General features: G+C 41.4%; 1 protein-coding gene across 3 annotated transcripts in view; it reads left to right on the forward strand.

The window, feature by feature from the left end:
• Positions 1–22268: 22268 nt before the first annotated feature.
• The window catches only part of SMOC2 (SPARC related modular calcium binding 2), a 222728-nt gene continuing 217800 nt past the window's right edge, over positions 22269–27196 (forward strand). Inside the window, exon 1 of one of the 3 annotated variants that reach the window (XM_004464421.4) lies at positions 22269–22927. In XM_004464421.4, the coding sequence (XP_004464478.1) occupies positions 22853–22927 (75 nt within the window). In that variant the 5' untranslated portion in view covers positions 22269–22852. The remainder of the gene's footprint in view (positions 22928–27196) is intronic. The other 2 variants (XM_004464422.5, XM_071212535.1) reach the window with 2 other exon arrangements.

Raw genomic sequence — 27196 nt, forward strand, 5'->3', positions numbered from 1 at the left:
AAATCAGTGAGAGCATGCAATAGTTGTCCTTCTGTGGCTGGCTTATTTCACTCAACATGATGCCTGCGAGGTGCATCCATGTTGTCGCATATATGAAGACATCATTCCTGTTTTACAGCTGAATAACATTCCATTGCATGAATACACTGCTTTTTTTTTAATCCATTCATTGGTTGACAGACACTTGAGTGGCTTCCATCTTTTGGCAATTGTTGAATAATGCCACTGTGAACATTGTGTGAAAATATCTGTTGGAGTACCTGTTTTCAATTATTTTGGGTATATACGGAGTAGTGATATTGCTAGATCATATGGGAGTTCTGTACTTACAGGAACCGCCAAATTGTCTTTCAGGCAGCTATACCATTTTACATTGCCACCAGCAATAAATGAGTGTTCTTATTGCTTCACATCCTCTCCAACACTTGTTTTACCCCTTAAAAAATTTATTTATTTATTTTAAAGAAACTTTAGATTACATAAATGTTGCATAAAAAATATAGGGGAGATTCAGCAAGATGGAGGCAGAGTAAGGAGTTTCTAGCGTCAGCTCCTGCTCCAGGGCAGTTAGCAAACATCCAGAGCTCTCTGGAGCTAGCTGAAGCACCTGTTTGGGAGCTCCAGGAGGCCAGAAGGGCATCCTGCAATGTCCTTGGGGGAGTGGAAGGAGGAGATGCCCATCTGCAGAGAAGACTTGAAGCAGAGGCTCCATGCACCGGAGGCTGGTGCCATCCTCAACTGGAGGCACAAGCCACATCGGGAGCTGTTCTGGGGCTGGACACCAATTTCAGCTACTGATGAGGAAATTCAGCTAAAATATAATCCTGAGAACAGCTAAAGTTTGAGACTGTCCAGGTCAGAAAGAGGCCGGGAGCTGCCATTTTAACTCCGCACTTGGCACGAGGGGCAGCGGGGAGGACTGAGGATTCCAGTGCTGGTAGGGTCTGGCTTCTTTCCATCCAGATCATATTGCAGCTCTAGCCTAGGGCCCAGTGTGGGATACTGGCTTACCTGTTTGTTATTGTAAATGTTTCACCTGTTGAATGTAGCAGTTGTTAGATGTTGCAGTTGTTTCCTGTTTCTGTAAATGATGTTGCAGTTCAGAGAGCAAACAGCTGCTTGGTAGTTTCCAATAAATACCATGGGAGAACTAGGGTTTGAGGCTCTCAGTTCCAGAATCTGTGAGTCCACTGGTCCCAGGTTTGTCTCCCTTCTTGTGTCTCTACCTTTATTTCTGTGTTGCCTTCCCTTCGAGTCAACCTACTGTGAGCTGAAAGCAGCAAGTGGCACCCAATGTGGGGCCCAAAGGGAGGCTTGCAGCACCCCAGTGCCACCTCCAGCAGGGAGGAAGCTGCGGGGACCTGCACCATCCTCTCTGGGAAATTACTGGCCAAGCCACGGAGGCCGGTGATTGTCCTGCTCTGGCAGCATGAGCTGCCCCAGGAGCTGCTCTGTGGCTGGAATTGGAAGTTCCATGTCCCTAAAACAGGGGAGGAGGAGACGGTTGGCTGCCGATTTCGGCTACTGGTTGGTAGACTTGGCTGGCTAAGATATAACCCTGGGAAGAGCTGGGGTGTGAACCAGCCCAAGTTGGAAAGAGGACAGTAGCTGCCATTCTGACTCCACTCCCAGCCTGAGGGGAAGCTGGGCTGACTGCAACTGTCACTGTTGGCTGGAACCAGTTTCTTTCACGCAGATTAGCCTGCAGCCCCAGCCTAGGCTTCAGTCCTGCCTCTGGTGGGGAGGTGGCTGAGGAGCCCTGCACCAGCCTATATAGGTAATTGCAGGTAACTTTGGCTGGCATAGACCTAAAATCAGAAGTCTACCAGGGCACCTGCAGTCATCTTGGACCTGCACTGCATGGATTGCTGTCCACACCTGCAGCTCCATCCTTACCCCAGGCAGGGGAGAAAGGGATGTTAAGTTTCACCAGTCTCTCTGGGCAACTACAGTCTAGACCTGCATATGGATTATTCCACATAGCTGTGATGCTGTCCCTATACCTGGCAAAGGAAAAAGTTGGATGAAGCTTCACTGGTCCCTGGTGCAATGAGGGCAGCTTGAGCCTCCACAGCTTACAGCACCAACTACATGCTTTGCTCCTACTGTGCAATAAGCAAGGGAGAAATGATAGGAAGCCCTAAACTAAAGAGAAAAACTGCACCCAGAATAAATACTCTAGTAAGCCAGATGTGAAGACATCAACAAAAAATTACAACCCACAACAAGAGACAGGAAGCTATGGCCTAGTTAAAGGAATAAGGTAAGCCTCCAAATGACATAAAGGAGTTTAGACAACTAATTATAGACGTTCAAACAAATCTCCTTAATAAATTCAATGAGATGGCTAAAGAGATTAAGGATATTAAGAAGACATTGGATGAGCACAAAGAAGAATTTGAAAGCATACATAGAAAAATAGCAGATCTTATGTGAATGAAAGGTGCAATAAATGAAATTTTAAAACATTGGAATCATATAGTAGCAGATTTGAGGAGGCAGAAGAAAGGATTGGTGAGCTTGAAGAAATGGTCTCTGAAAAGTGAACATACAAAAGAAGCGATGAAGAAAAGAATGGAAAAAATTGAACAAGGTCTCTGGGGGCTAAATGACAGCAAAAGGCATGCAAACATATGTGTCATGGGTGTCCAAGAAGAAGAGAAGGGAAAAGGGGCAGAAGAAACATTTAAAGAAATAATGTTAGAAAATTTCTGAACCCTATTGAAGGACATAGATATCCCTCTCCAAGAAGCACAATGTACTCCCATCTGAAAAAATCCAAATAGACCAACTCCAAGACACATACTCATCAGACTGTCAAAGGCCAAAGACAAAGAGAAAGTACTGAGATCAGCAAGGGAAAAGCAATGTATAACATATAAGGGATATCCAATATATTAAATGCTGATTTCTCACCAGAAACCATGGAGGCAAGAAGACAGTGGTCTGATATATTTAAGATACTACAAGAGAAAAACTTCCAGCCAAGAATCTTATATCCAGCAAGACTGTCTTTCAAAAATGAGGGTGAAATTAGAATATTCACAGATAAACAGAAACTGAGATAATTTCTAAGCAAGAGACCAGATTTTCAGGAAATACTAAAGCATGTGCTAGAGACTGAAAAGAAAAGACAGGAGAGAGGGGCTTGGAAGAGAGTCTGGAAAAGAAGATTATATCAATAAAAGTAGCTAAAAGTGTCAAAAGAGTGGTGAAAATAAAATATGACAGCTAAAACTCAAATAGTCAGGAATAAACTTAACCGATGATGTAAAGCACTTGTATTCAGAAAACTGCAACTCAGTGTTAAGACAAATCAAAAAAGCCCTAAATAATGGAAGAACATTCCATGCTTATGGATTGGAAGACTAAATATCATTAAGATGTCAATTCTACTCAAATTGATATACAGATGTAATGTAATCCTGATAAAAATTCTACCAGCATTAAAGAAAAATTGAAAACACAATCATTAAATTTATTTGGAAGGGTAAGGAGTCCTGAACAGCCAGAAACATCATAAAAAGGAAAAGTGAACCCTCATCTCCAGACTTTAAATAATAAGACCTACCTATAGTGGTGAAAACAACATGGTACTAGCCTAAAGACAGACACAGTAGACCAATGGAATCAAATTTATTGTTCACAAACAGACCCTCACATGTATGGTCAAGTGATTTTTGACTAGCCTGTCAAACTCACACAGCTGAGGCAGAACAATCCATTCAACAAATGCTGCTGAAAAAATTGGACAAAAATAGTGAAAGAAGGAAAGAATACCCCTATCTCACACCTTATCCAAGTTAACTCAAAATGGATCAAAAAACTAAAAATAAAAGCAAGTACCATAAAAATTCTACAAGAAATTATTGGAAAATATCTTCAAGACCTGGTGGTAGGTGGTGGATTCTTAAAGGAGATAGAGAAGGACTGCGTGGACTACTGATGTTTAATGTATGTAGAAGTTTTAATTAGCTTTACTGTAAAATTGTGGAAATATACAGAGTGGATGGTAACACACAGTGAGTAAAAGCTAGTTTATAAATGGGGATGTGACTGAAAAATGGTAGTCTAGTTATGTAAATGCCAATTGACAGAATGCTTGAGAATAATCTAGGAACTGGATAGCACAGTAAACCAATAGGTGGGTAAGAATTGTGGTGGTTGATGGTACAGATGAAGAATGTCCTTTGTTAGCTAGAACAAATGTATTATCACTACTGCAGGGTGATGGGAATGTGGGGAAGCATGGGGAAAATACAGTCAGAGTGACCTACAGACTGTGGTTAGTAGTAATAATAATATAATATTCTTGCATCTATGCAAAAGATGTACTGTATTGATACTGAGGCAGTATGAAAAATGTACACTATGGACATGGTAACAGTCAGGTGATATTATTTTATCTGTAGCAAATGACACACCACATAGTGGTGCATGATTGTTTTATAAGTTTACAACTTCTGTCATAAAAAATATATATTTAAAAAATAATAATAGGGTGGGTTGGGGGAAAAACACACCAAATGTAAGGTGAGGACTATGATTAGTAGTAAGATTTTGACAGTGTTCTTTCATAGTTTGTAACAAATGTCTCATGACAATGCAAGGTGTTGGTGGAGGGTTGATGTATGGGACCCCTGTATAATGTTATGCATGTTTGCTTTGTAAGTTCTCAACTTTTACTATATACTTAATTGTTTATGTATATTTATATATAAATGATATAAAGATAGTAACAATTGGATTGGTTAGGGGGAAACTATTTTGTTTAGTAGTAATATTTTGACAATGCTCTTTAATCATTGGTTAAAAAGGTTTAAAAACAATACAAGTTATTGGTGGTAGGGTGAGATGTTATATATGTTTGTTTGATGTTATATATGTTTGTTTTGCAAGTTCACAACTATTATACATTTATTGTTTATGTATGAGTGATCTATTTCAATAAATTAAATATATATATTTAGCATAAATATATATATATTTAGCATATAGGAATCCCCTATATATATATCTCCTACACTTTGCAACATTAACAACATCCTTCATTAGTGTGGTACATTTGTTACAATTGATGAACACATATTGTAGCATTGTCACTAACTGGATTTTAGCTTAGATAATAGTTTACACTCAGTCCCATGCAATTTGTAACTTATGACAAAATATATAATGGCCTATATCTATCATGCAACATCATTCAGGACAATTCCAATGTCCTGAAAATGCCCCCATATTACACCTATTTTTTGCTCTCCCTCCCCTTAGGGCCTCTCATGGCCACTGCCTTTATATCAATGATATATGTTCTTCCATTGCTAGAATAGCAATAAGTCTATAGTAGAATAATATTAAGTCTACTTTAGTCCACTGCTCATTTTCCAACCCTGAGGATTTGGGGATGGTGCTGCCCACTCTACCTCTCATTGAGAGGGGGCTTAGGTTCCATGGGGCAGATAGATGGAACTACCTTGCTTGGCAGTTGCAGACTCTTTTTCTTCATTGGATGGGCATTGTCCATCATCATCACCTTGTTAGTTGTCCTGGGTGAGTCCAATGCATTGTAGAGTAGGCTTTGAGAGTAGATTCAGGGCCCATCTGGCATATGGATGGACCAAAGATTTAAGTCTCTTGGATATACACCTATCAAGTATAGTACTAACTATAGGTTCAAATAGAAGGGGCAAAGGAGCCATGTGTAAGGAAACCACAAATGAGTCCAACTGTGTCACACTGGGAAGCATATATTCCAAGGTAAGGCCCATTGGCAGGGTGGGAGCCAAGCTCCTGAGCTGTCTTCCCTGCTCATAGTGTCCAGATGTTTCTAGAGTCCTCAGAAGTCCTGCTATTTGAGGCAATATTTACTGAGGCAGCCAATGAGATTCTGCGAGACATGCATAAGTGTAATCTCTGAAATGACCTCCAGACTCACTTTGAAATCTCTTAGCTGTAAAAATTCATTTGTATTTACCATTTCCCCCTTATGGCCAAGGTCTTTTTCCAGGTGCATTATTAGTTGATGTTTGGTAGTAATCCCTTGGTGCCAGGGAGGCTCATTCCCAGGAGTCATGTTCCACACCAGGGAGAAGGTAGTGCATTTATATGCTGAGTTTGGCTTAGAGAGAGGTCACATTTGAGCAACAAGGAGGCCCTCAGAAGGTAACTCTTAGGCAACATATAAAACTAGGCTAAGTTTCAATTTCAAAAGAAAAGTTTCAGGGAAACGGACTTTGACCCAGTGGTTAGGGCGTCCGTCTACCACATGGGAGGTCCGCGGTTCAAGCCCCGGGTCTCCTTGACCCGTGTGGAGCTGGCCCGTGCGCAGTGCTGATGCACGCAAGGAGTGCTGTGCTACACAGGGGTGTCCCCCGCGTAGGGGAGCCCCACGTGCAAGGAGTGCACCCATAAGGAGAGCCGCCCAGCGCGAAGGAGGGAGCAGCCTGCTGAGGAATGGCACCGCCCACACTTCCCGTGCCACTGACGACAACAGAAGCGGACAAAGAAACAAGATGCAGCAAATAGACTCAGAAAACAAGACAACCGGGGGAGGGGAGGGGAATTAAATTAAAAAAAATCTTAAAAAAAAGAAAAGTTTCATAAATACAATCATCAATATCAAGGGTTTGTCAATGGTTCATCCTCCTTCACTAGGCACTGATCCTCTTCTTGGGGGATTCTTAGAGAATGTAGCAGAACTCCCCAGGATGGGGATTTGATATTCTTTTGGTTATCATGTGAATCTCCACCCAGCGTTACAATACCCCATGAACACTTGAGCACATTCATATGCCTTAGAGGTATGGCCCAGATGAAGCCCCTCCCATGCATCCCCCCGTCACCGACATCCTGCACGAATGATCCTCTCCTGCCACAGTAGTGACCCTTCTATGATCCAAAACTTCTCCAAAGATTAAGCCAAGAAAATAATCAAATAAAAATAATAAGAAAATTAAATAATGATAGTTTTTAAAATAACATAAAATATGAAAAAAAAATGTTTTAGCCATTATGTCTTTCATCACTAAGATCTATTGTCTTGTCTGTACAACATTTTCTTCTGTTTATTCCCGCAGTTTCTTTTTTTCCCCTTCTTTTTATCTTCAAAGAAGCTTTGTATTATAGAAAAGTCATGTAGAGAATATAGGGGATTCCCATATACCCAACGCCCTCCCCCTTTCCCCCTCTCCCTTATTAATAATATTTTACATGCAGATGGTACACTTGTTACAATGGGTGTACAAATATTGAAGCATTGTGACTAACCATGGTCAATGGTTTATATTATGATTCACATTTTGAACCATACACTTTTATAAATTTTGACAAAATTTAAAATGGCCTGTATCCATTATTGCAAGATCATGGAGAACAATTCCAGTGCCCCCAATATGCCCTATGTGTTGTATTTTTCCCTTTCCTTCCCCTCTGGACCTATGGAAACCACTAAGTCTCACTTTTTGAAGAATAAGATTCATAGTTACTTGCAATAATATTGAGGGCTTGACGTATTGGTCTGTTTTCTTTTATTAGACAATGCTTATGTTCTCAAGAGACTCTTGTCCTTCTATTTGAGAGTGCAGCTTGATTCCACAGGATGGAAATTCAATATTTTCCTGCTTATTGGGTGGGTCTCCATCCACTGATATAACACACTATGACAAGATGAACACTTACATATTTCATAGAGGCCTGCCCCAGATGGACCCTGTCCTGTATGTCCGCCCCCCCACACACCCATCCAACACCCTACACCAGTAATCCTCTCCTGCCATATTTGCCAAAAGAACATTCCTGATGCTCTGGGCACAAACCTGCAAATCCCCAGAATTCACCTACTCCTTCCCCTGACCCTCTCCCCAGGTTCATGGTTAGACAAACCCAACCCTGCCACCCTATCCCCCTTCACAGACCAGCACCACGAACCCACCCATCCCTGCACAGCTATACCCTTCCACCTTATTGTAGACTTTGCCCACATGGGCATTGGCTTCACAACACTCTACTCCCTTTCTGTCTCCTGTAAACCTGTCTTCCAGACTCTAGCTCTGTGAGTCTGCTCAATTGCTTAATCCATATCAGTGAGGTCATGTAATATTTGTCCTTTAGTGCCTGGCTTACTTCATTCAACATAAAGACTTCAAGATTCAGTCATGCGATCTTGTGTGTTAATACTACCTTCCTTCTTACAGCTGAGTAATATTCCATTGTATGCATATACCACAATTTACTTATCCATTCATCTGTTGATGGTCATTTGGGTTGATTCCAACTTTTGGTAATAGTGTTATTCAATAGCTTTATGCCTCTATGAACATTGGTGGGCCTATATCTGTTCGTGTCCCTGCTTTCCATTCTTTTGGATAAATACCCACAATGCGATTGTTGGATCATATGATAGTTCTATCGTTAGCTACCTGAGGAACTCCCAAACTGTCCTCTGCAATGACTGCACCATTCTACATTCCCACCAGCAGTGGTTAGGTGTTCCCTTTCCTCCACATTCTCTCCAACACTTGTAGTCCTCTGTTTTTGTTTTTGTTTTAATAGCCTCCTGTCTAATGGATGTAAGATGCTATCTCATTGTAGTTTTGATCTGCCCTTCCCTAATAGCTAGTGATGTTGAGCATCTTTACATGTGCTTTTTAGCCATTTGTATTTTTTCCTTGGAGAAGTGTGTATTCAAATAACTTGCCCATTTTTAAAATGCATCATTTGCCTTTTTATTTTTGAGATGTAGGATTTCTTTATATATACTGGATATTAGGCCTCAATTGGATAGATGGTTACCAAATATTTTCTTCAACTGAGTAGGCATCCTTTTCATTTTCTTGACAAACTCCTTTGAAGTACAAAAGTTTTTAACTTTGAAGAGATCTCATTTATCTATTTTTTCTTTTGTTGCTCAAGCTTTGCATGTAAAGTTTATGAAACAATTTCCTACTACAACATCTTGTAGACGCTTCCCTGCATTATCTTCCAGGAGAGTCATGGTCTTGGCACTTATATTTAGATCTTTGATCTATCCGAAGTTAATTTTTATATAGGACATGAGATGGTAATCTTCTCCCATTCTTTTGGATATGGATATCCAGTGCTCTAAGCACCATTTGTTGAAGAGGCCATTTCTCCCAGTTGAGTGGGCTTGGTTACCTTGTTGAATATCAGTTGACCACATATGTAAGGATCAAATTCAGAACTCTCAGTTCTGTTCCATTTGTCAGTATATCTATCCTTGTGCCAATACCATGCAGTTTTGACCACTGTAGCTTTGTAGTATGTTTTTTTTCAAAATTTATTTCCTTCCCCCTCCCCTTGCAGCTTGCTTGTTGTCTGCTCCCTTCTCCATTCGCTGAGTGCTCTTCTGTATTTTTACTCATCTCCCTTTTTGTTGCGTCACCTTGCTGAGTCGGCTCTCTGCAGCACTTGCAGGCTGGTGGCTCTCCGTGGCGTGCGGGTGAGCCTGCCTTCCCAGGGCCTCCCATATGTTAGACAGGAGCCCAACCGATTGAGTCACAGCTGCTTCCCTGTAGTGTGTCTTAAAGTCAAGTAGTGTGATTCCTCCACCAATTTCATTTTTCTTTTTCAATATGTCTTTGGCTCTTTGGGGCCCATTGCCCTTCTATATAAATTTCATAGCTTTTCCAATTCAGCGAAAAATGCTGTGGCAATTTTTATTGGGATTGCATTAAATATGTAAATGAGTTTGGGTAAGCCTCTTAATGATGTTTAATCTTCCTATCCATGAACAGGGAATATTCTTCCATTTATTTAGGTCTTCTTTGATTTCCTTTAATAGTGTTGTGCAGTTTTCTGTGTATATGTCCTTTACATTTTAGTTAAGTTTATTCCTAGGTATTTGATTCTTTTAGTCGCTATTGTAATTGCAATTATTTCTTGATTTCCTCCTCAGATTGCTCATTATTGGTCTGCAGAAATTCTCTTTGATCTTATAACCTGCCACTTTACAGAACTCATTTATAACCTCTGGAAGCTTTGTTGTAGATTTCTCAGGGCTTTCTATGCATAGGATAATGTCATCTGCAAATAGTGAAATTTTGACTTCTTCCTTTCCAACTTGGATGCTTTTTATATCTTTTTCTTGCCTAAGTGCTTGAGCAAGTCCTAATACAATGTTAGAAAAGAGTGGTGACAGAGAGCATTCTTGTCTTGCTGTAGATCTTAGAGGGAAATCTTTTAGCATTTCACCACTGAATATGATGGTAGCTGCAGGTTTTTCATACATACCCTTGATGAGAAAGTTCCTTTCTATTCCTATCTTTTGAAGTGTTTTTATCAGGAAAGGGTGGTATATTTTGTTGAATTCTTTTTCTGCATCAGTAGAGATGATCATGTGATTTTTTTTCTTTAAATCTGTCAATGTGGTGTATTACATTGATTTTTTAAATGTTGAACCATTCTTGTATACCTGGATGAAATCTGCTTGGTCATAGTGTATAATTCATTTGATGTGCTTTTAAATACAATTAGCAAGTATTTATTGAGGATTTTAGCATCTAGGTTCATTAGAGGGATTGGTCTATAGTTTTCCTTACTTGTGGCATCTTTGTTTGACTTTGATTAATGTTGGCATCGTAAAATGAGTTAGGCAACATTCCCTCCACTTCTAATTTGTGGAAGAGTTTAAGCAGGATTGGTGTTGGTTATTTCTGGAATGTTTGGTAGAACTCACCTGTTTGGGCTCTTCTTAGTTGGGAGGTTTTTGATGACTAATTCAGTCTCACTATTTGTGAGCTTGAAATCTGGCAAAATTTTCCTTAGTTTTATGTATGTCATGTGTTGTTTTTATTTCTCTTTTTGTCTTTTCAGTTGTTCTTACCAAAAGTCTTTCCGACATTCTCCTCCAACCCTCTCTCTCCTGTTTTTTCCTTTCAACCTGAAAAACTCCCTTTAGTATTTCTTGAAGGGCAAATTTCTTGTTAACAAACTCTTTTAATTTCTGTTTACCTGTGAGTATTTTGAACTTTCCCTCATTTTTTTTAATGCCAGCTTTGCTGGATAGAGAATTCTTGGCTGTGCCTTAAGTACCTTAAGTACTTAAGTACCTTAAGTATGTCATACGACTGCCTTCTTGCCTCCACGGTTTCAAATGAGAAATCAGCACTTAATTTTATGAGCTTCCCTTGTATGCGACGGATCTCTTTTCTTTTGCTGCTTTCACTATTCTCTTTGTCTAGAGTATTGGATAATTTGACAGGAGTATGTCTTGGGGTAGGCCTGTTAAAATTTATACTGTTTGGGGTATACTGCATTTCCTAGGCATGTATGTCTATGTCCTTCAAAAGATTTGGGAAATTTGCAGCCATTATTTCCTCCAACATTCCTTCTGCCCCCTTTCCTTTCTCTTCTCCCTCTGGGATGCCTATAATATATACATTTGTGTGTTTCATGTTGTCATTCAAATCTCTAAGTCCCTGATGGATATTTTCTATCATTTTATCTGTCTCTTGTAATATCTGTTTGATTTCAGATGAACTGTCTTCAACATCACTATTTCTCTTTTCTGCCTGTTCAAATCTGTTGTAATGTGCTTCCAGTGTATTTTTGATTTCTTGCATTGTACCATTCATTACCATCATATCTGTTATCTTTTTATGTAAGTTTAGAATTTCTCCAGTATGTTCCCCCAGTGTCTCCTTAATATCCTTTTTCTCTTCCTTTACTTTATTAAGTTGATGGATGATATTTGTTTGGATATCCCTGATTAGTTGTTCCACATTCTGCATCTCCTCCTGTTTTTTAGTTTGTTAGCCTGGGCCATATTTTCCTGTTTTGTTTTTTTTTTTTTGTCTGATTTGTAATTTTTTGGTGGTGTTTATCTTAATAAACTGTTTACTTTGGCTGGTTGGCTTCTCTTTCTACTCTAGTGCTTTATTTTTTATTTTTTGTTTTTGTGTATGTGGTAAAGTTCCTTTTGAAACTTGGTTCCTCTTATCCTATATCCTTGCACTTGTCTGTGTTCCCTTGAAAAAATATTAGAACCTGAGAAAAGAGAGGAGATAAGAAGATAAAAAGAATAATATTATAAATAATAGAAAAATAGGTAGAAGAGGAACCATACAAGAGCTAGGGAAATAAGTAATATGAGTAAAAAATTTTTTTAAAGTACAAAGGAATAAGAACAAAACCAGTGGAATAGAAAAAATGAAACAAGGAAAAATAGAATAAATTACAAAGCTGGAATCATGAGAAGAGAGGAAAAGAGGAATAAAAGAGAAATTTAGAAAAAATGAAGGCTAAAAAAAGAGGTGAAATGAAAGAAATAACAGAAAAGAGAAGATAGAAATAAAGGAAAGAAAAGAAATTAGGTTGAAAAAATAAGTCAAAGGCAAAAAGGAAACAAGGAAAGCAGAAAGACAGCAAACAAGAAACAAAACAACAAACAAAAAACCACTGAGGAAAAACAGCCTTCTCTCTTAAGCCCCTAAGTAGCTTCTCAGGCTGCAAGTGCTCATCAATCAAAGACCCTTTAGCCTGCCATTCACAGGTGATGTACTGGGTTTTAGTAACTAAAATAAAGTAAGAAAAAGAAAAAAAGAGGAACCAATAAAAAGTAAAAAATAACAGATTGAAGAAAACCTAAAAGAAAAAAATCTCTGTCTAAATGTCCCCCATCATAAGGTACCAGGTGGGAGTCCAATAACCCAGTGGATCACTTCTCTAAGGAGACCCAGGAATCAAACCAGAGATCTCCTATATGGAAGGCAGGACTGCCTCCACTGAGCTACTCTCACTCTGCAGCTTTGGGTAGGCTGAGAGCTTATCTGAGTCTTCCTGCATTCATTCCCCCAGGCAAGTTAGGTTTCTAAAAGTTTGCCAAGAGGGCTGGCTAGGTGCCTGCCTCTGCCCCACCTCTGCCTTAGTTCCTCTCTTCCAGGTTGGCTGCATGTGATAGCCTGAACAATCAGATTCTCACCCCCTTCCTTTCCCCACAGTTGCCTTAGTCTCCTCCATGATACAGAGGGGGCTCCGCTGGCCAGACTCACCAAAAAGAAGTCACCCTCCACCCTTCACCAGACCCCTCTTCCTCCCAGGGAATGCTCCCTCTCACTTAGCTGATTGCAGTGAATCAGGGACTTTACCAAGGTTATTTGCCTTGAGGTTGGGGTATAGGTGCCGTTTCCAGCCACAGGGGTTAGTAACTCCCAGTTTTACTTTGGCTTCTTTATTTGTCTCGTTCCCTCCTGGATGCTGTGTAGCACTTCCCCATTCTATATATCTCCAAAGCAGCTCCCTCAAATGGGTTTTTGCCCTTTCTCTGTTCTTTTTTGTGAGCGAGCCAGGCTCTGACTACCTATTTAGAGGCCATTTTCCTGGAAGTCTGCCCGCCCCTCCTTTTTTTTAAAAAAAGCAACCACTCTATTGGGTATGAAATGGTATCCCATTGTGGTTTTGATTTGCATTTCCCTGGTGGCTAATGATGCTGAACATCTTTTCATGTACATTCTGGGTATTTGTATATCTTCTTTGTACTGATGTCTATTCAAGTCTTTTGCTCATTTTAAAATTGGGTTGTTTGTCTCTTTGTTAAGTATTTCTTTATGTATTCTGGATATAATAAACCTTTATTGGAATATGGTTTCCAAATATTTTCTCCCATTGTATAGGTTGTCATTTTACTTTCATGAGAAAGTCCTGTGAGACACAACAGTTTTTACTTTTGATGAGGTCCCATTTATTCATTTTTTCTTCTGTTGCTTGTGCTTTGGGTATAAAATTTAAGAAACCATTGCCTAACACAAGGTTCTGAAGATGCTTCCTTATGTTTTCTTCTAGGAGTTTGATAGTTTGATCTCATATTTAGGCCTTTGATCTTTTTTGAGTTGATTTTTATATAAAGTATGGGGTAAAGGTCCTCCTTCTTTTTGTGGAAATGGAGATCCAGTTTTCCCTGCACCATCTGTTGAAGAGACTAGTCTTTTCTAATTAAGTGAATTTTGCCCCCTTGTCAAAATTCATTTGACCGTAAATGTGAGGGTTGAGTTCTGAGCTCTCAAGTCAATTCCACTTGTCTATGCCTGTCCTGTGCCAGTGCCATGCTGTTTTGATTACTGTGGCTTTGTAATAAACATTAAGATTGGGGATTGAGACTCCTTCAACTTCAGTCTTCTTTTTCAAGATGTCTTTAGCTATTCGGACCCCTTACCCATTTTTATAAATTTGATTATTAGCTTTTCCATTTCTGCATAGAAGGCAGTTAAAATTTTGATTAGGATCATGTTGCATCTATAAGTTGTACTTGGTAGGACTGACATCCCAACAATATTTAGTCTTCCAATCCATGAACATCGAATGTCCTTCCATCTATCTAGGTCTTTTTTATTTCAGCAATGTTCTACAGTTTTCTGTGAACAAGTCCTCTACATCCTTGGTTAAGTTTATTACTAAGTGTTTGACTTTTTGGTTGCCATTGTAGTGGAATTTTCTTGATTTCCTCTTCTAATAGTCCATTGCTTGTGTATAAATACACTACTGATCTTTGGGTGTTAATTCTGTGCCTCAACATTTCACTGAATTCATTCACTACCTCTAGGAACTTTGTTGTGGATTTTTCAGGATTTTCTGTATATAGAATCACCTCACCTGCAAACAAGGAAAGTTTTACTTCTTCCTTTTCAATATGGATACTCTTTATTTCTTTTTCTTGCCTACTTGCTCTTGCAAGATCAGCCAGGACAGTGTTGAATAACAGTGGTGACAGTGGGCATTCTTGTCTTGGTTTCATTTCTAGAGCGAAAGTCTTCAGCTCTCCATCATTATGTAGGATGCCAGCTGTGGGCTCTTCTTACATGCCCTTCACTATATTGAGGAAGCTTCTCTCCATTCCTAGTGTTTCCACCATTTCCATCAAGATTTGGGTGCTGGACCCTGTCAAATGTCCTCTCTGCAGCCATTGAGATGATCATGAGGCTTCGTTTTTCTCTCTTCACTGTGTTAATGTGCACTACACATTACATTAATTGATCATCTCATTTTGAACCAACTTTGCATGCCAGGGATAAATCCCACTTGATTATGGTGTATAGTTCTCTCAATATGCTATTGATTCAGTTTAATAGTATTTTGCTGCTCATAAGAGATATTGGTATGTAAGATTATTATCCTTACCTGGGTTTGGTATGAGCATGATGTTAGTTAGACTCATAGAATGAATTAAGAAGTGTTCCCACTTATTCCATTTTTTTGGGAAGAGTATAAGCAGCATTGGAGTTAAGCTTTCTTGGAATGTTTGGTAAAATTACCTGATGAAGCCATCTGGTGCTAGACTTTTCTTTCTTGGGAGGTTTTTGATTACTGATCCAATCTCTTTACTGTAATTGGTTTGTTGCCATCATCTATTTCTTCTTGAGCCAATGTATTCTCACATATTTTAACATCTCTCAAGCGGGGATGCACTTTGAAGCCACATGTAAGGAAACATTGTGTCATAATTTCATTAGAAGCATTTTTTTTTGAAGTGGTAGATGAAATAATGGCTTGCTCCTTACCGAAAATATTTTATATATTCCAATAACTTATAGGTTGAAAATAAACGAGAAATGTAAAAGACTGACGCTAAAGAAACATAAAGTAACCTGACAGATTCTTAAATTGTTCTAAAAATTCTAAAATGAATAGAGGGCTCAAAGCTGCCTGTGATGGGGAGTGGGCGTATTTTGATGGTTGAGCACCTGCTACCTATGTATGAGGTTCCAGGTTCAATCCCAGGTGCCTCCTAAAAATAAACAAACAAAAATCAAACTGCCCCTGATGATCATAATTGCCAATATAAAAAACAATAACACAAAAACAAAAAACAAAACCTGAGAATAATCTTTTTTTGCCCAAATAGTTGCAGCCACATTTTCATGTTGACCAGCCTTGCCAAATTACATTCAGTCGGAAGCTCTGAGCACTTACACAACCCAATTCACCCTTAACTAAGCATTAAATTAATGCTTAATACATTAAATTAAATTAATGTTTAATACATTCCAAAGTTAATTGCACTGCCAAATGCAAGCATACATTTCTGTGGTATACTTGGACTAAGTTGCCTCTTTCTAGATGACAGATGCAATCCAAATAGTCCTAATTTCATTTTCTCCATAAATCAAGATCTATTTCCACAGATCCTTTTCAGCCTTTTTATGGCTATTTTTCCATCATGTACCATTGAATGATGTACATCTTACTATGTTGCATGGATTACAGTGATTTCATGATTATTATTGATTTTATCATTCACATAAGAAAGTGTAGATGCTCAAATATCTAAAGTCATGATTACTTGGAAAAAGAGGAAGAAGATTCCAAGAGCTTGAAAAAACAGGGAACGTAGAGGGAAGCCAAAAAGTTGCAGACAAGTGCTGTGTAACTTTCCACCTGCACCTCTGCCAGGGATGCAAGTGCTGTGCAATACGCAACATGCCTGCATGTTCCAACCTGGGACCTCTCAGGCTCAGGAGCTGCCAATTATATTCAACTGTACATTGTTCTTCAATGTGTGCCTTGGACTTAGTGGAGACCACCAAGGTCAAGGCACTCAAGTGTCAAGGCACATTGTCAGGATTATTTTCCAGAGCCCCAAATCCCTTGGAGTATTTGCTGTAAAACAAGACAAGACCAAACAAAAAAAAACCCCGACGTATTGGTTATGCAGTTTAATGCCATACCTTACCCCAGTGTGGCACATAAAATGTTAGGTTTTTAGTTAAGTGGCAAGAGGAATGTTAAAAAGATAAAAATAATCACCATTCACAAGTCTCAGAAGACAAATCTGTCTCCATATCAAACATGTCATTGACACCTGCAGAAATTCCAGTGGCCTAAGTATTCCTTACTGTTAAATTACTTTATAGGTAAATTTTTTTAAAAAGATTTATTTTTATTTATTTCTCTCCCCTTCCCCCCATTGTCTGCTCTCTTGTGTCCATTTGCTGTGTGTTCTTCTGTGTCCGCTTGCACTCTCATCAGGCGGCATGGGACTCTGTGTCTCTTTTTGTTGCGTCATCTTGCTGCGTCAGCTTTCTGTATGTGCGGTGCCACTCCTGGGTGGACTGTGCTTTTTGCACAGGGCAGCTCTCCTTGCACGTGGGGCATCCCTATGCGGGGGATGCCCCTGCGTGTCACAGCACTCCTTGCGTGTGGCAGCACTGCAAGTGGGCCAGCTCACCACATGGGCCAGGAGGCCCTGGGTTTGAACTCTGGACCTCCTATATGGTAGGCAGATGCTCTATCAGTTGAGCCGCATCTGCTTCACTTTATAGGTACTAAAGAATAAATCTTTGTTTCTCGTGGACAAGCATCTAGACAGATAGAACTATGACTTAAGTGAGGTAAAATAATGTAACTAACCTCCCAATGTTAGGTTACTCTGTTTAGGAACAAAATGACTTAAGAAATTTGCCCAGAATTAGGCAAAACTAGCACTAAGAAGTAGAAGATGATGGGTCTTCCAGAGCTGAAGTCAGAGTAGCCTCTTGGTTATGGAAATGAAATAAAGCCAATTATATGATGTGGCCAAAATTCCACTACACAACAGTGAACTTTTCTATGAAGACTGCAAATCCATTCTGTGTGGTAAGGTCAAGGAGAAAATGTTTTTTATTGCCCCTTTTCCACTACCTTATAGGCCAAACACTATGCTGTCTCTTGAAAATACCTGAGGGCTTTTCTCTCTCGAAGCGAACCGTTTTAATATTCAGCTTAGAGCTAGAGAGAAGCAGGAGGGAAGGGTTTAATGGAATGCCGTTCTTGGGAGGATGCAGTGTAAGGGAAGAGGGGAGGGCAAGGGGTAAACTGCTGAAGGTAATTGAAAGGTTTCTTTATTAGAGTATCTTCTTTCACTACTTTTCTGTCTGTATAAATTGTACCTGTGTGGTCCATCCTGCCAACTATTCTTGGCAAGCTGTATTTTTGCTGCCATTTTAAAACCATTTTTTTTTCCCCCTAAAGGCAGGCCTCATATGCAAAAAAAGAGGAAGAGACTTCCAGATGGCTGGTTAATAGGAAATGAAAATCCAAAAGTAGTTTAGATCATCTGGGTTTAGAGGAGTTTGGTTGCTACAAATGTAATTAATGCTTTCTACACACTCTCTTCAAACTTGATTAGTCTTGGTAACGATTGGCTTCCATTAGCTCTGAAGCTGACATTGTCTCTAAATTTCAAATATTAGTAAATGTTTCATGAATGGAAAGGCAGAATGAATTTTGGCTATTATGATAAAATAGATTCCAATATATGTATAATGGTAGTTGCAGCATGTTTTGACATAATATAAGATTGGTTATTTAGAGGGAATATATCTCTGGCACCAGGACTACATCCTTTCAAAACGGCATGGGATTCTCCAAGTAACTTTAGAAGGAATGTTCTCATGGTAAAAGCAGGAATTTTGTATTTGGCTTTGTGAAACAGAGCTCTCCTTGGAAATGTTAAGCCCTAACACTACAAACTGTTGTGATGTCGTGGCATTATTAATATGTCAAAACAACTGCAAAGGGTTTTTTTGGGGGGTTGGTAGTAGATCTTAAACTATATGCAAAATAGTGAGAGTTAGCGAATGAGTGATTGTGTGTGTGGTTGTATGTGTGTGCACACATTTCTCTGGGGGAAATAGCCCATAGTTCACATTACATTCTCAAAGGGTCCAAAGGTACAGAACTGCCCATCTCAGGATGCAGCAGCAGATCCTGGACTCCAGCGTTTTCCCTTGTTCTGCTTTGCAGTTTTTCAATAGTGGCAAAGACACCCAATATTATAGAGGAAACACCCTGGCCCCTAGATGCTCCTACCACTTCTTAGCGGTGTGAATCTGGGTGATCCTGTATCTTGCCAGATTATTATCATCTGTAAAATAATCACTCCACAGAGAAGCTGTGACGGTTAATTAGATAAGGCATTTGAGACACCCAACACATGCCAATTGCTTATTAAGCATTTCAAGAAATTGTCTGGAAAGTCGTGTCTTAAAACTTGTCATAAAACATCAAAGAAAGGAGAAAAACTTGCTTACACGATTTTCTTAAAAAGACAAATTTCAAATTCTTTACTACTTATATATACCAAACTACGGAGACTTTGAGTTCTGTTCAGGGTTCAAATACATATTTCTGTTTAGTCTATTTGACATGCTGTATTCATGTCTGCGTAGGCTTGCAGCTCATGGCCATGGCTAGCATAACTGGTACTCCTGAATTTTGTCAAATCCCGATGAACTCTGTCAATATTTGTTGCTGTTTTTGGGCAAGCAGGTCTCTGGAGTTTCTGAGCTCGGGCTAAAAAACTTGGAATTGATACGGGGGTCACGCATTGCTTTATCCATGGACTGAATGGGATCAAATCAAAAGGAAGACACTGAATCAAAAATTTTGGCAGGGCATCCAGATGAACAGGCAGTCCAAAGGGCCTTGGCAGAGAAGAGAACGGAGACTCCAGAAACAACAGGAAACTGAATTCTTTTGTCCAGCAGTAAGAGATAAAGTCTGCAGTAATTCCATGAGGAGAGGGTAACTGTCAAACAGGAGAGGGCAGTTAAACAGAACTTACCTAAGGGAAACCAAGGGAAGTACAGGATTCCTTTCCCCAGGATTACACAGAAAGTTGGAAGAAATATTGATAAATGAATGATGAAGAGGTGACTTGAGGTGAAGGTCAGAGAACATACAGGGGTTTAATCTCTCTGATGCAGTATCAATCAGAGGCAATTTTTGGAAGACATTGAATCAACAAAGATAAACTTGATTAAACTTATCACACTTTGCAAACTAAGGTAGGAAGGTGAGCTGACAAACAGTTTTCCAGCTAAACATGAATTAGCCAGAAGTAGCAATTAAATTATATCAGGTTGTGAGAAGGAAAAATCCTGTTGCAGTTTTAGCCTCGTAAAATAAAAATGTAAGCCAATACACATAATGGAGTATTTTACTAATAGCCTAAGAAGGAGAGTTAGTTTAGAATTGTAAGAATGGCTATAATACTTGGTAATTAGTTTCTCTTGCTCCTCTTTATTGTCCTTCCATCAGTGACATAAATTTAAATTCTGGGTCTAAAACCAAGTTTTAGAATGGCCCTGCATCACTTATTAATTAGAAAAATAAATATATTTCCCAGGGAAGGGGACTTCTTCAGTGGTCTTGTCTGTTTTACAGGAAATGTTTGGAAAGTATTATGCAGAAAAGCTCTCAACTTTGAACTAAGTGAGTTGACTTATAAATCCTTTCTAATGTGGCACTTAAGTGGCACTCATGCCAGTAATAACGTTTTTAGGGACCTCGGAATGACAGACAGACAAAGTTGTTTCCTCATGGCTTTACAAATGTATTGCTTTTCCTCATAAAAATGGAAACTGTGTCTCCAAGTCCACTTCTAGAATCTTTAAGACATAAATATTTTGCCCTTCAGGACATGTGGTCTCCCCCAGTTGTTAAGTGTTTTTGAAGGATCTAACCCTAACTCATTTGTCAAAGTCTTGGACAAATCCATTTCATTTATCTTTCTGGTAAGGGGGGTAGGGGGACTGGAATTCCCTGGGGTTTCTGGAATTGATATGTGAAAGATGTGTTGAGATTCTTGAATAAAAGACATTATTGAAGTGCCAAGAATTTTTGTACTGCCTCCTGTTGCTTCTCCATACCGCCCAGTGAAATCAAGTGATTGCATGTTTGGCATCTGGATTCTGTCCTTGATTTTGATGCCTATGAGATTCGACTAAGTAAGATATTTGGCTTCTTTTGCTTTTATTCTTCATCTGTAAAATGGGAATAATTAAGTCTACTCCTTGCCTCCCTACCAAGGGAAGGTGATAAGAGTGAATGAATTAACATGTTTTCAAACTGTTGGCTTCTGCGGGAAAGTGCACTCTCAAATAAATATTTAAGCTCTTGACTTGCAGCACTCTCAAGGAATTAGAAAGTAACTTATTGTTATTTGTTTAGTAGCCAACACTTTTACAAGGATTTATGATGGCTTTGCATGTAAATGTTCTTCTTTGGATGATCTTAGAATTAGTTAATGGTATGTCATATTTACTTCTTAAACATTTTTTTTTTTACCTTAATTTATATTGCAGTGTTCCTAATACTCCTTATTTGCTTAATCATTTGCAGCTGCTTTGTTCACCTGTTTCTCAGGACCCAAGAGCAGTGGCTAAAACGTTTTGATATTCTTTCTTTCTGAGTCCTCACACCAGAAAGAAGAATGTGTGTGAGTCCTGAATAGATTCTCCCGGCTTTGGAATTTAAGGGGGAATTCTTAGAGTTCTCCTCTTTCAGGAACAGGCATGTTTCTTCCCCATCTTTCCTTGGCCTATCACCTTCCTGACAAAAAATGCAAGGGCTACTCCCTTGCCACTGTGGGGTGTCATGACGGACTGTAAGAGCAAAGCTTTTGTCTCAGCAAACAATCAGCCCCAGGATTTGCTGATACAGCCCCCCCCACACACCCCCCAGTTCACAGCAAAAGCAGTGGCTTGAACTTCAGGGACGTGATTTGGCTTTTCTGGGCGGTTAGTGCTTTTTTTTCCCCCAGCGCAGGTGCTCCATTTCAGCTCCCACCAGTCAATTGAGTCATTGTTCTCGACAATCTTCACTCTTTCGGTTTTCTGTGCGAGCCAGCATTAGGACTTTTTTTCCTGTAAAGTTATAAGCCAAGGCTAAACTATTTCAGCAATGCTGTCTGCAATGGATATTAGCCAGAGTCTGGGTGCACAAAATTCTCTTGGTTAGAAAGGGAGGCGTCTACCACCTCTGCTCTCCCTGGATAAAAACACCTGAAATGCTTTGGCCAAGATGCTCGAGAGCCACCACCTCTGCCCGTACAGGAGGCTGAGCCACACTCGCTGGTACTTGGTTAATAGTTCAAGCCAGACCCCAGAGCTCCAGATCCCAAACCTCCACAGCTCTTGCAGTAGATTATGATGCGTAAAAGAGCCTAAGGCTTACTATCTTGAGTTGACTTTCTAGACAGTGCGGTGGTCGCTACCCGGGTTCCAGCTAATCTCTCAGCAAGTCGGAAGCGAGCAAGTCAAGGAGACCCCCCCTGCGGCTAGGGACTGGCGGCTGAGACCACCACAGCCGTTAGCCCTGTGGCGTGCACCGAGTCTTTGGTCCCGTCCTCGGTTCTCAGCGCTCCAGATCGGCGCCCTGTGCCCGGGAGAGGAGGGTGCATTGTAGCTCGGTGCGCGTCTGGGGGCCCTTCCCAGGATGTGCGCGCGCGCGTGGACACACACAGGCTGGCGCAGAGGAATGAAAACCGCCCTAAAAAAACAACCCCACCAAACCCGCACGCCTCTCGCTCCCCGCACGCGCCCCCCCGCAGCCGCGATCCGCCACGGCGGGCCACCCCCCTCCCCAGGCGGCAGCAGATAAGGGCGCGGAGGCGCTGCGGGGAGAGGGCGGAGGGGAAGGTGGGGCGGCCGCGGGGGGCGGAGGAGCGCAGGGGGCAGGCAGGGGGAGGATCCGGGAAGTCCTCGGGTATTTGACAAGAGCGAGGGAAGCCGCCCGGGGAGACAGCGCGGTGCCTGGAGCGGGAGGCTATAAAACCCCGACAGGCCGGAGCGGGGGTGGGAAGAGCCGAGAGCGCCCACCGCCCGGGTGCTTCCCCAGCCCCGCGCGGCCCGCCCGCTCCTCGCCCGTGCGGAGCGCCACTCCGGGCAAGTGGGAGCCAAAGCAGCTCCAGCCCCGGCTTGGAGGCGCGGGCTCGCTCCTGCGGGGGACCCCGCTCTCCTCTCTCGGCGGAGGCGCCCAGAGCCCGCGGGCCGCGTCTCGCCGCGCCCTGCTCGCCGCCAGCCGCGTCCCCCGCCGCCGTGCGCTGGGTGCCGGTGCGTGGCGCCCCGCTCCGCGGCTCAGGATGCTGTCGCTCAAGGTCTGGTGGCTGCTGCTGCTGCTCCCGCTCGCGCCGGCGCAGAAGTTCTCGGCGCTGAAGGTAAGCCCCGGGGCTGCCGCCTTCCCCCCTACCCCGCCTGGCCTGCCGGGGACGAGGGTCTCGCCGATGGGGTCCCACTGGCGGTCCCCGGGGCCGGGGTCCTCACCTCTAGGTGGCCCGGGAGCAGGTGGCCCTCGAGGCTTCTCCTGGCCACTCGCGACCGCAGAGCCAGAGCAGGTGGGGTCCCCCGGGGTCGCTGCGCTCCGCGTGCGCGCCTGGGGACGGGAGGGCCAGGGGGCGGGCACGGGCTTCTCGAGTGAGTCCCCTTACCTGTCCCACGGGCTCCCTGGGCATGCTGGGCAGTGCTCTCGGGAAGGCTCCTGCACCCCCACCGAGAGGTGCACGGGGTCCCGCGCGAAACCTGGGTGCCCAGAAGGTCTGGAAATATCGGTGTCCGCGCCCTCGCGGACCCCCCCCCGGGCGGAATGTCGCAGAACTGAACAAATCAAGGACCTCAAACGCCCGCCGAGCCCGAGAGGGACAAGTGCGCCCTAGTGCGCGCTTGTGGGCTGGGGTGTTCTCTGCTTTTCCGCCAGGCGCAACCAGGTGCCGTCCGCTGGGTTAAGGGAGTGGAACTCGCTTTGACTTCTGAGCCCCACGAGTTTTTTTTTTGCCTGACTCTCCCAGTGACCCTCGTCAGTGAACTTGGGGAAAAGATGGTATTAAACCGTGTCCCAAAAGATTTTGTTTACTCGCCTGCATTTTAATAGAAGATGAGAAGCGCTCAACTCTTCTTCCTTCTTAGGGAAGAAGCCTCGGAGAGAAAGCAGTTTCAATGTCCTGCGTTTGTTTTTTCCCCTTTTCGGTTTATTTCCTAGGTCGGCCAGGGATGTTGCAGCGAGGCAGACGCTCGCCCCAATGTGTGGGTCTTGGGTGGTTGACCACTGTGTGTTTTTCTTTCTTAGCTGCAAGCTTCTGGGAGACAAACTTGGCTGCGCAGAGCCATCCCATGCCAAACGCCGAGCTATGTATAGAGGGGGGCTGAGCCCATTAGGTTTGCTAAATAAACCATGGCCGGCTCCCTGGCCAAGACCTGGTGTTTGCAGCTGATGGCTCGGCTCAGACTTTCTCGTGGTGCGCCGTGTTTGCAAAGCTATAATTAATGCAATCTGCAGAAATGAAAACATTCCACTTAAATGTGTTTTTAAACAAGTGCTTGAGAAAACATGAAGGTAGCAAGAACACCTCTGGTAGAGAGAAGCTTTTAAGTGGTGAGGGACTTGTCCTAAAGGTGTTTATTGTTTTAAAAATAAGGACAGTTGTGCAAAGAGCTCTTGTCCAGTTCTGCGGGATTTTTTTCTTCTTCTCCCTTGTCTGTTTAAGGCAGTGTGAGGGGGGGAAGGAGTTAGTGAGTACATTGTTCATACCTCAAATTCTTCCCAAGCAGTCCATGGTTCCTGCCTTGTGTCTCTCCAATGACTTGTAGATTAGAAACTGCTCACTGGGAACTTGGAGGAAGTTTTCACTAGCTCAGCTTTTCTATGTATAACTTTCTCTCTCCAGAGGAGATCATCAAGCAATGTTTACTATATGTATCCATATATATGCATATGCATATATCTGTACTTGTATATACACAGTTTCCCCCAACTTAGTGCATTAGAGAAACAGATACATTCTCAAAATGGGACCATAAGCAATTTCTTCCCGCAGCTGTAGCAGCAGGTTGCTTATGTTTGCGCAGAAAGTGTAGGATGCAGATTGACATCCACCATCCACCTCTTGTCCCAGGAGAAGTCCAGGCTTATTGCTCTCCCTGTGGAATTGCCGAATGGAGGTGGTTAGTTATTAGAGCGGTTTTGAACTCACAAGATTATTCCCTCCTCCAGCCTTTTCTCATTTAAACTTATTATAAAAAACCTTTTGTAAGCCTGCTCTAAGGATGCCCTAAGCTGCACATAGGGTTTGCCTGGCAAAGCTGATGGCACGTTGTAAAAGTCGTGTACCCTTTCCAGCCCTCTCCGTGAAAACTTTTCTTGCCATAAAACTGCATGTGCAAATAAAAGGCTGCATTGCTACTGCATCCAGGAAAAAACAAAGTTTAAAGGCATACAATATTTTGACATACTTCGTCTTACCCTATGCCCCAGTCTAACAAATCAAGAGGTAGGTGGGTTACAAAGTGCTTGAAATAGGATAGAAATTTTACTAATTGGTTATTAGGAAAGGTTAGATGGGTTAGATTGGCTAGATTTTTCTGTGGTGTTGATCTCTTTTAAAACCCATTCTGGTATTGGGGGATCTCTCTTTCTCTCTTTTTCAAGGCCCTCATTCAAAAGAATGGCTTTCTCTCAGTATGATTTATAGCATACCTTTAACACATCAGAAAGGTCACATCAGTTCATGGATGGGTTGGACTCATAGCTCCGTTTCAATGGGTACATGACCTTAGACAAGTTACTTAACTTCTCTAGTCTTCATTTCTCCAGCTGCAAAATGGGAATAAAATAATAATATCCATCTAGCATGTTGTAAGGGCTAGTGATATGGCTTTTTATATGCCTGGCACATTTTAGACTCCACTTCACAATTTTTCAATGACATCCATGCCAATGATCTATATGAAATTGTTTCAAATACAGTAACTATCACCTCACATCCTGTTGTTCCATTAAAGTGTGTTTTGGACATTGGCTTTATAGTGTGGTACATGCCCCAGATACTTAAAACAGGGCCTTTTGCTCTTGGTGTGATATGAGCTTAGTTGAGGTATGTTGTATAGGACTAGATAGGCAAATGAAAAAAATACGTTTCTCTGCTTCCTTTGAATCCACCCTAGAGATGGTAAAACTCATCAACCTTCTTTGGGTTTTAAAAGTTTCTCAAAACCGACTTTTCAGGCTAAGCATTCATCTTTGATTTCTCCTTCCACTGGCTCTACTGTGTTTGTAGGTACAACATTGCCAGAGTGTGTCTCTTGGATTTGGTCACCGGTTTTACTTTGCGTTCAAGTCTAAAAGATTCTGCTCTGCTTGGTAATTACTTTGTTCACCAAGGCAGTTCTTTAGACATGGCACTCTTTAGTCCTTTGAGTCTCTTAAGAATTTTTGATGGTTTTGCATAATCTTTTGGCTCTCTCTTAGATCTTCAGTGCTGTTTCCAATCAACAGATGGTGTTTTTTAAAGTGTCTAATCCTAATATACCCTAACTTGGATCCATGTTTATTTTGTTTTTAAAGAAGTAAATACATTCTAAGGCCAGACTCATCTGTTTTCTTCACGTGAATGGATAACTTTTTAAAAAATTCTGTGAATGACTGAGATCAGGGAATAATTTCTAGGACAATTGTTTTCTTAACACATAATTACATTCTTCAGAGAGTGAACAGATAATGGTTGCAGCTTTTCAACTTTGACTTTAGTGTAGTTAGAGGAATTTTGGCAGACCAACCAGTAAACCTATACCTGACTGTTTTCTTTAGGAACAATGAGAAACAATATTACCTATTACCCTTTTCTCAGAAGGTTTTGAGGATGAGTCAATTGATTCATTTTAGAGTTGACAAGTTGTATTTTGCCCATACTCAGAATGCAGAGATCAAGCTATCACCTTTCTCATACCTTTCCTTATTATCAAATAGATCATGCTCTCCTCAGCTCCTATACAAGACTCCATGGTGAACATTTGAGTGTTTCTATGTTCTAGACTCTTTGTTAAGGGCAAGTTGTGTGCATTTGATCCTTATAATAACTGGATGGGAAAGGTACTGTTGTATCCACATTGAAAAGGTAAGGAAATTGAAACTTCCAGGGAAACTTTGTAAGAGGCCAGAGGCACTAAACTACTAATCTAGACTCATAAATTCAATCTACAGTTATTTTTCTTCCTTCTGGAGGGGTTTTCTACTCCCCTTTCAGAACTTTACAATTCAGCACTGACTGCCTTTTATCCTCAGACTTCCAGGATTTCCAGTTTGAACTATTACTTTCTTATATAGGGCCTGGCACGTAGTGAGTGCTCAATATTTATTGGTCTCAGGGACTGTGTAGTAACAGCCTTGAAATGGTTATTTTCCATCTCTATAGGTACTTATTTGCTTTATAAGAGAGAGAAGAGGATGGAAACACATCGTCCTATTCGTAAAAATTGTTTCTTTCATTATTAGCATGTGAGCATCTGCTATTGACCTTGCTAAACTGTCAAAACCAAAAATGCTCTTCCATATCTGAGGCCATTGTGCCATGAAGTGTATACATCAAAGTGTTTTGATGTTTTGGTCACCAAATGTTGAATATTTCAGGGCATTCTTGTGCTTTTCCCCTTCTTTA

Source organism: Dasypus novemcinctus, chromosome 28 (genome assembly GCF_030445035.2).
Source record: "Dasypus novemcinctus isolate mDasNov1 chromosome 28, mDasNov1.1.hap2, whole genome shotgun sequence".
Taxonomy (NCBI): Eukaryota; Metazoa; Chordata; class Mammalia; order Cingulata; family Dasypodidae; genus Dasypus; species Dasypus novemcinctus.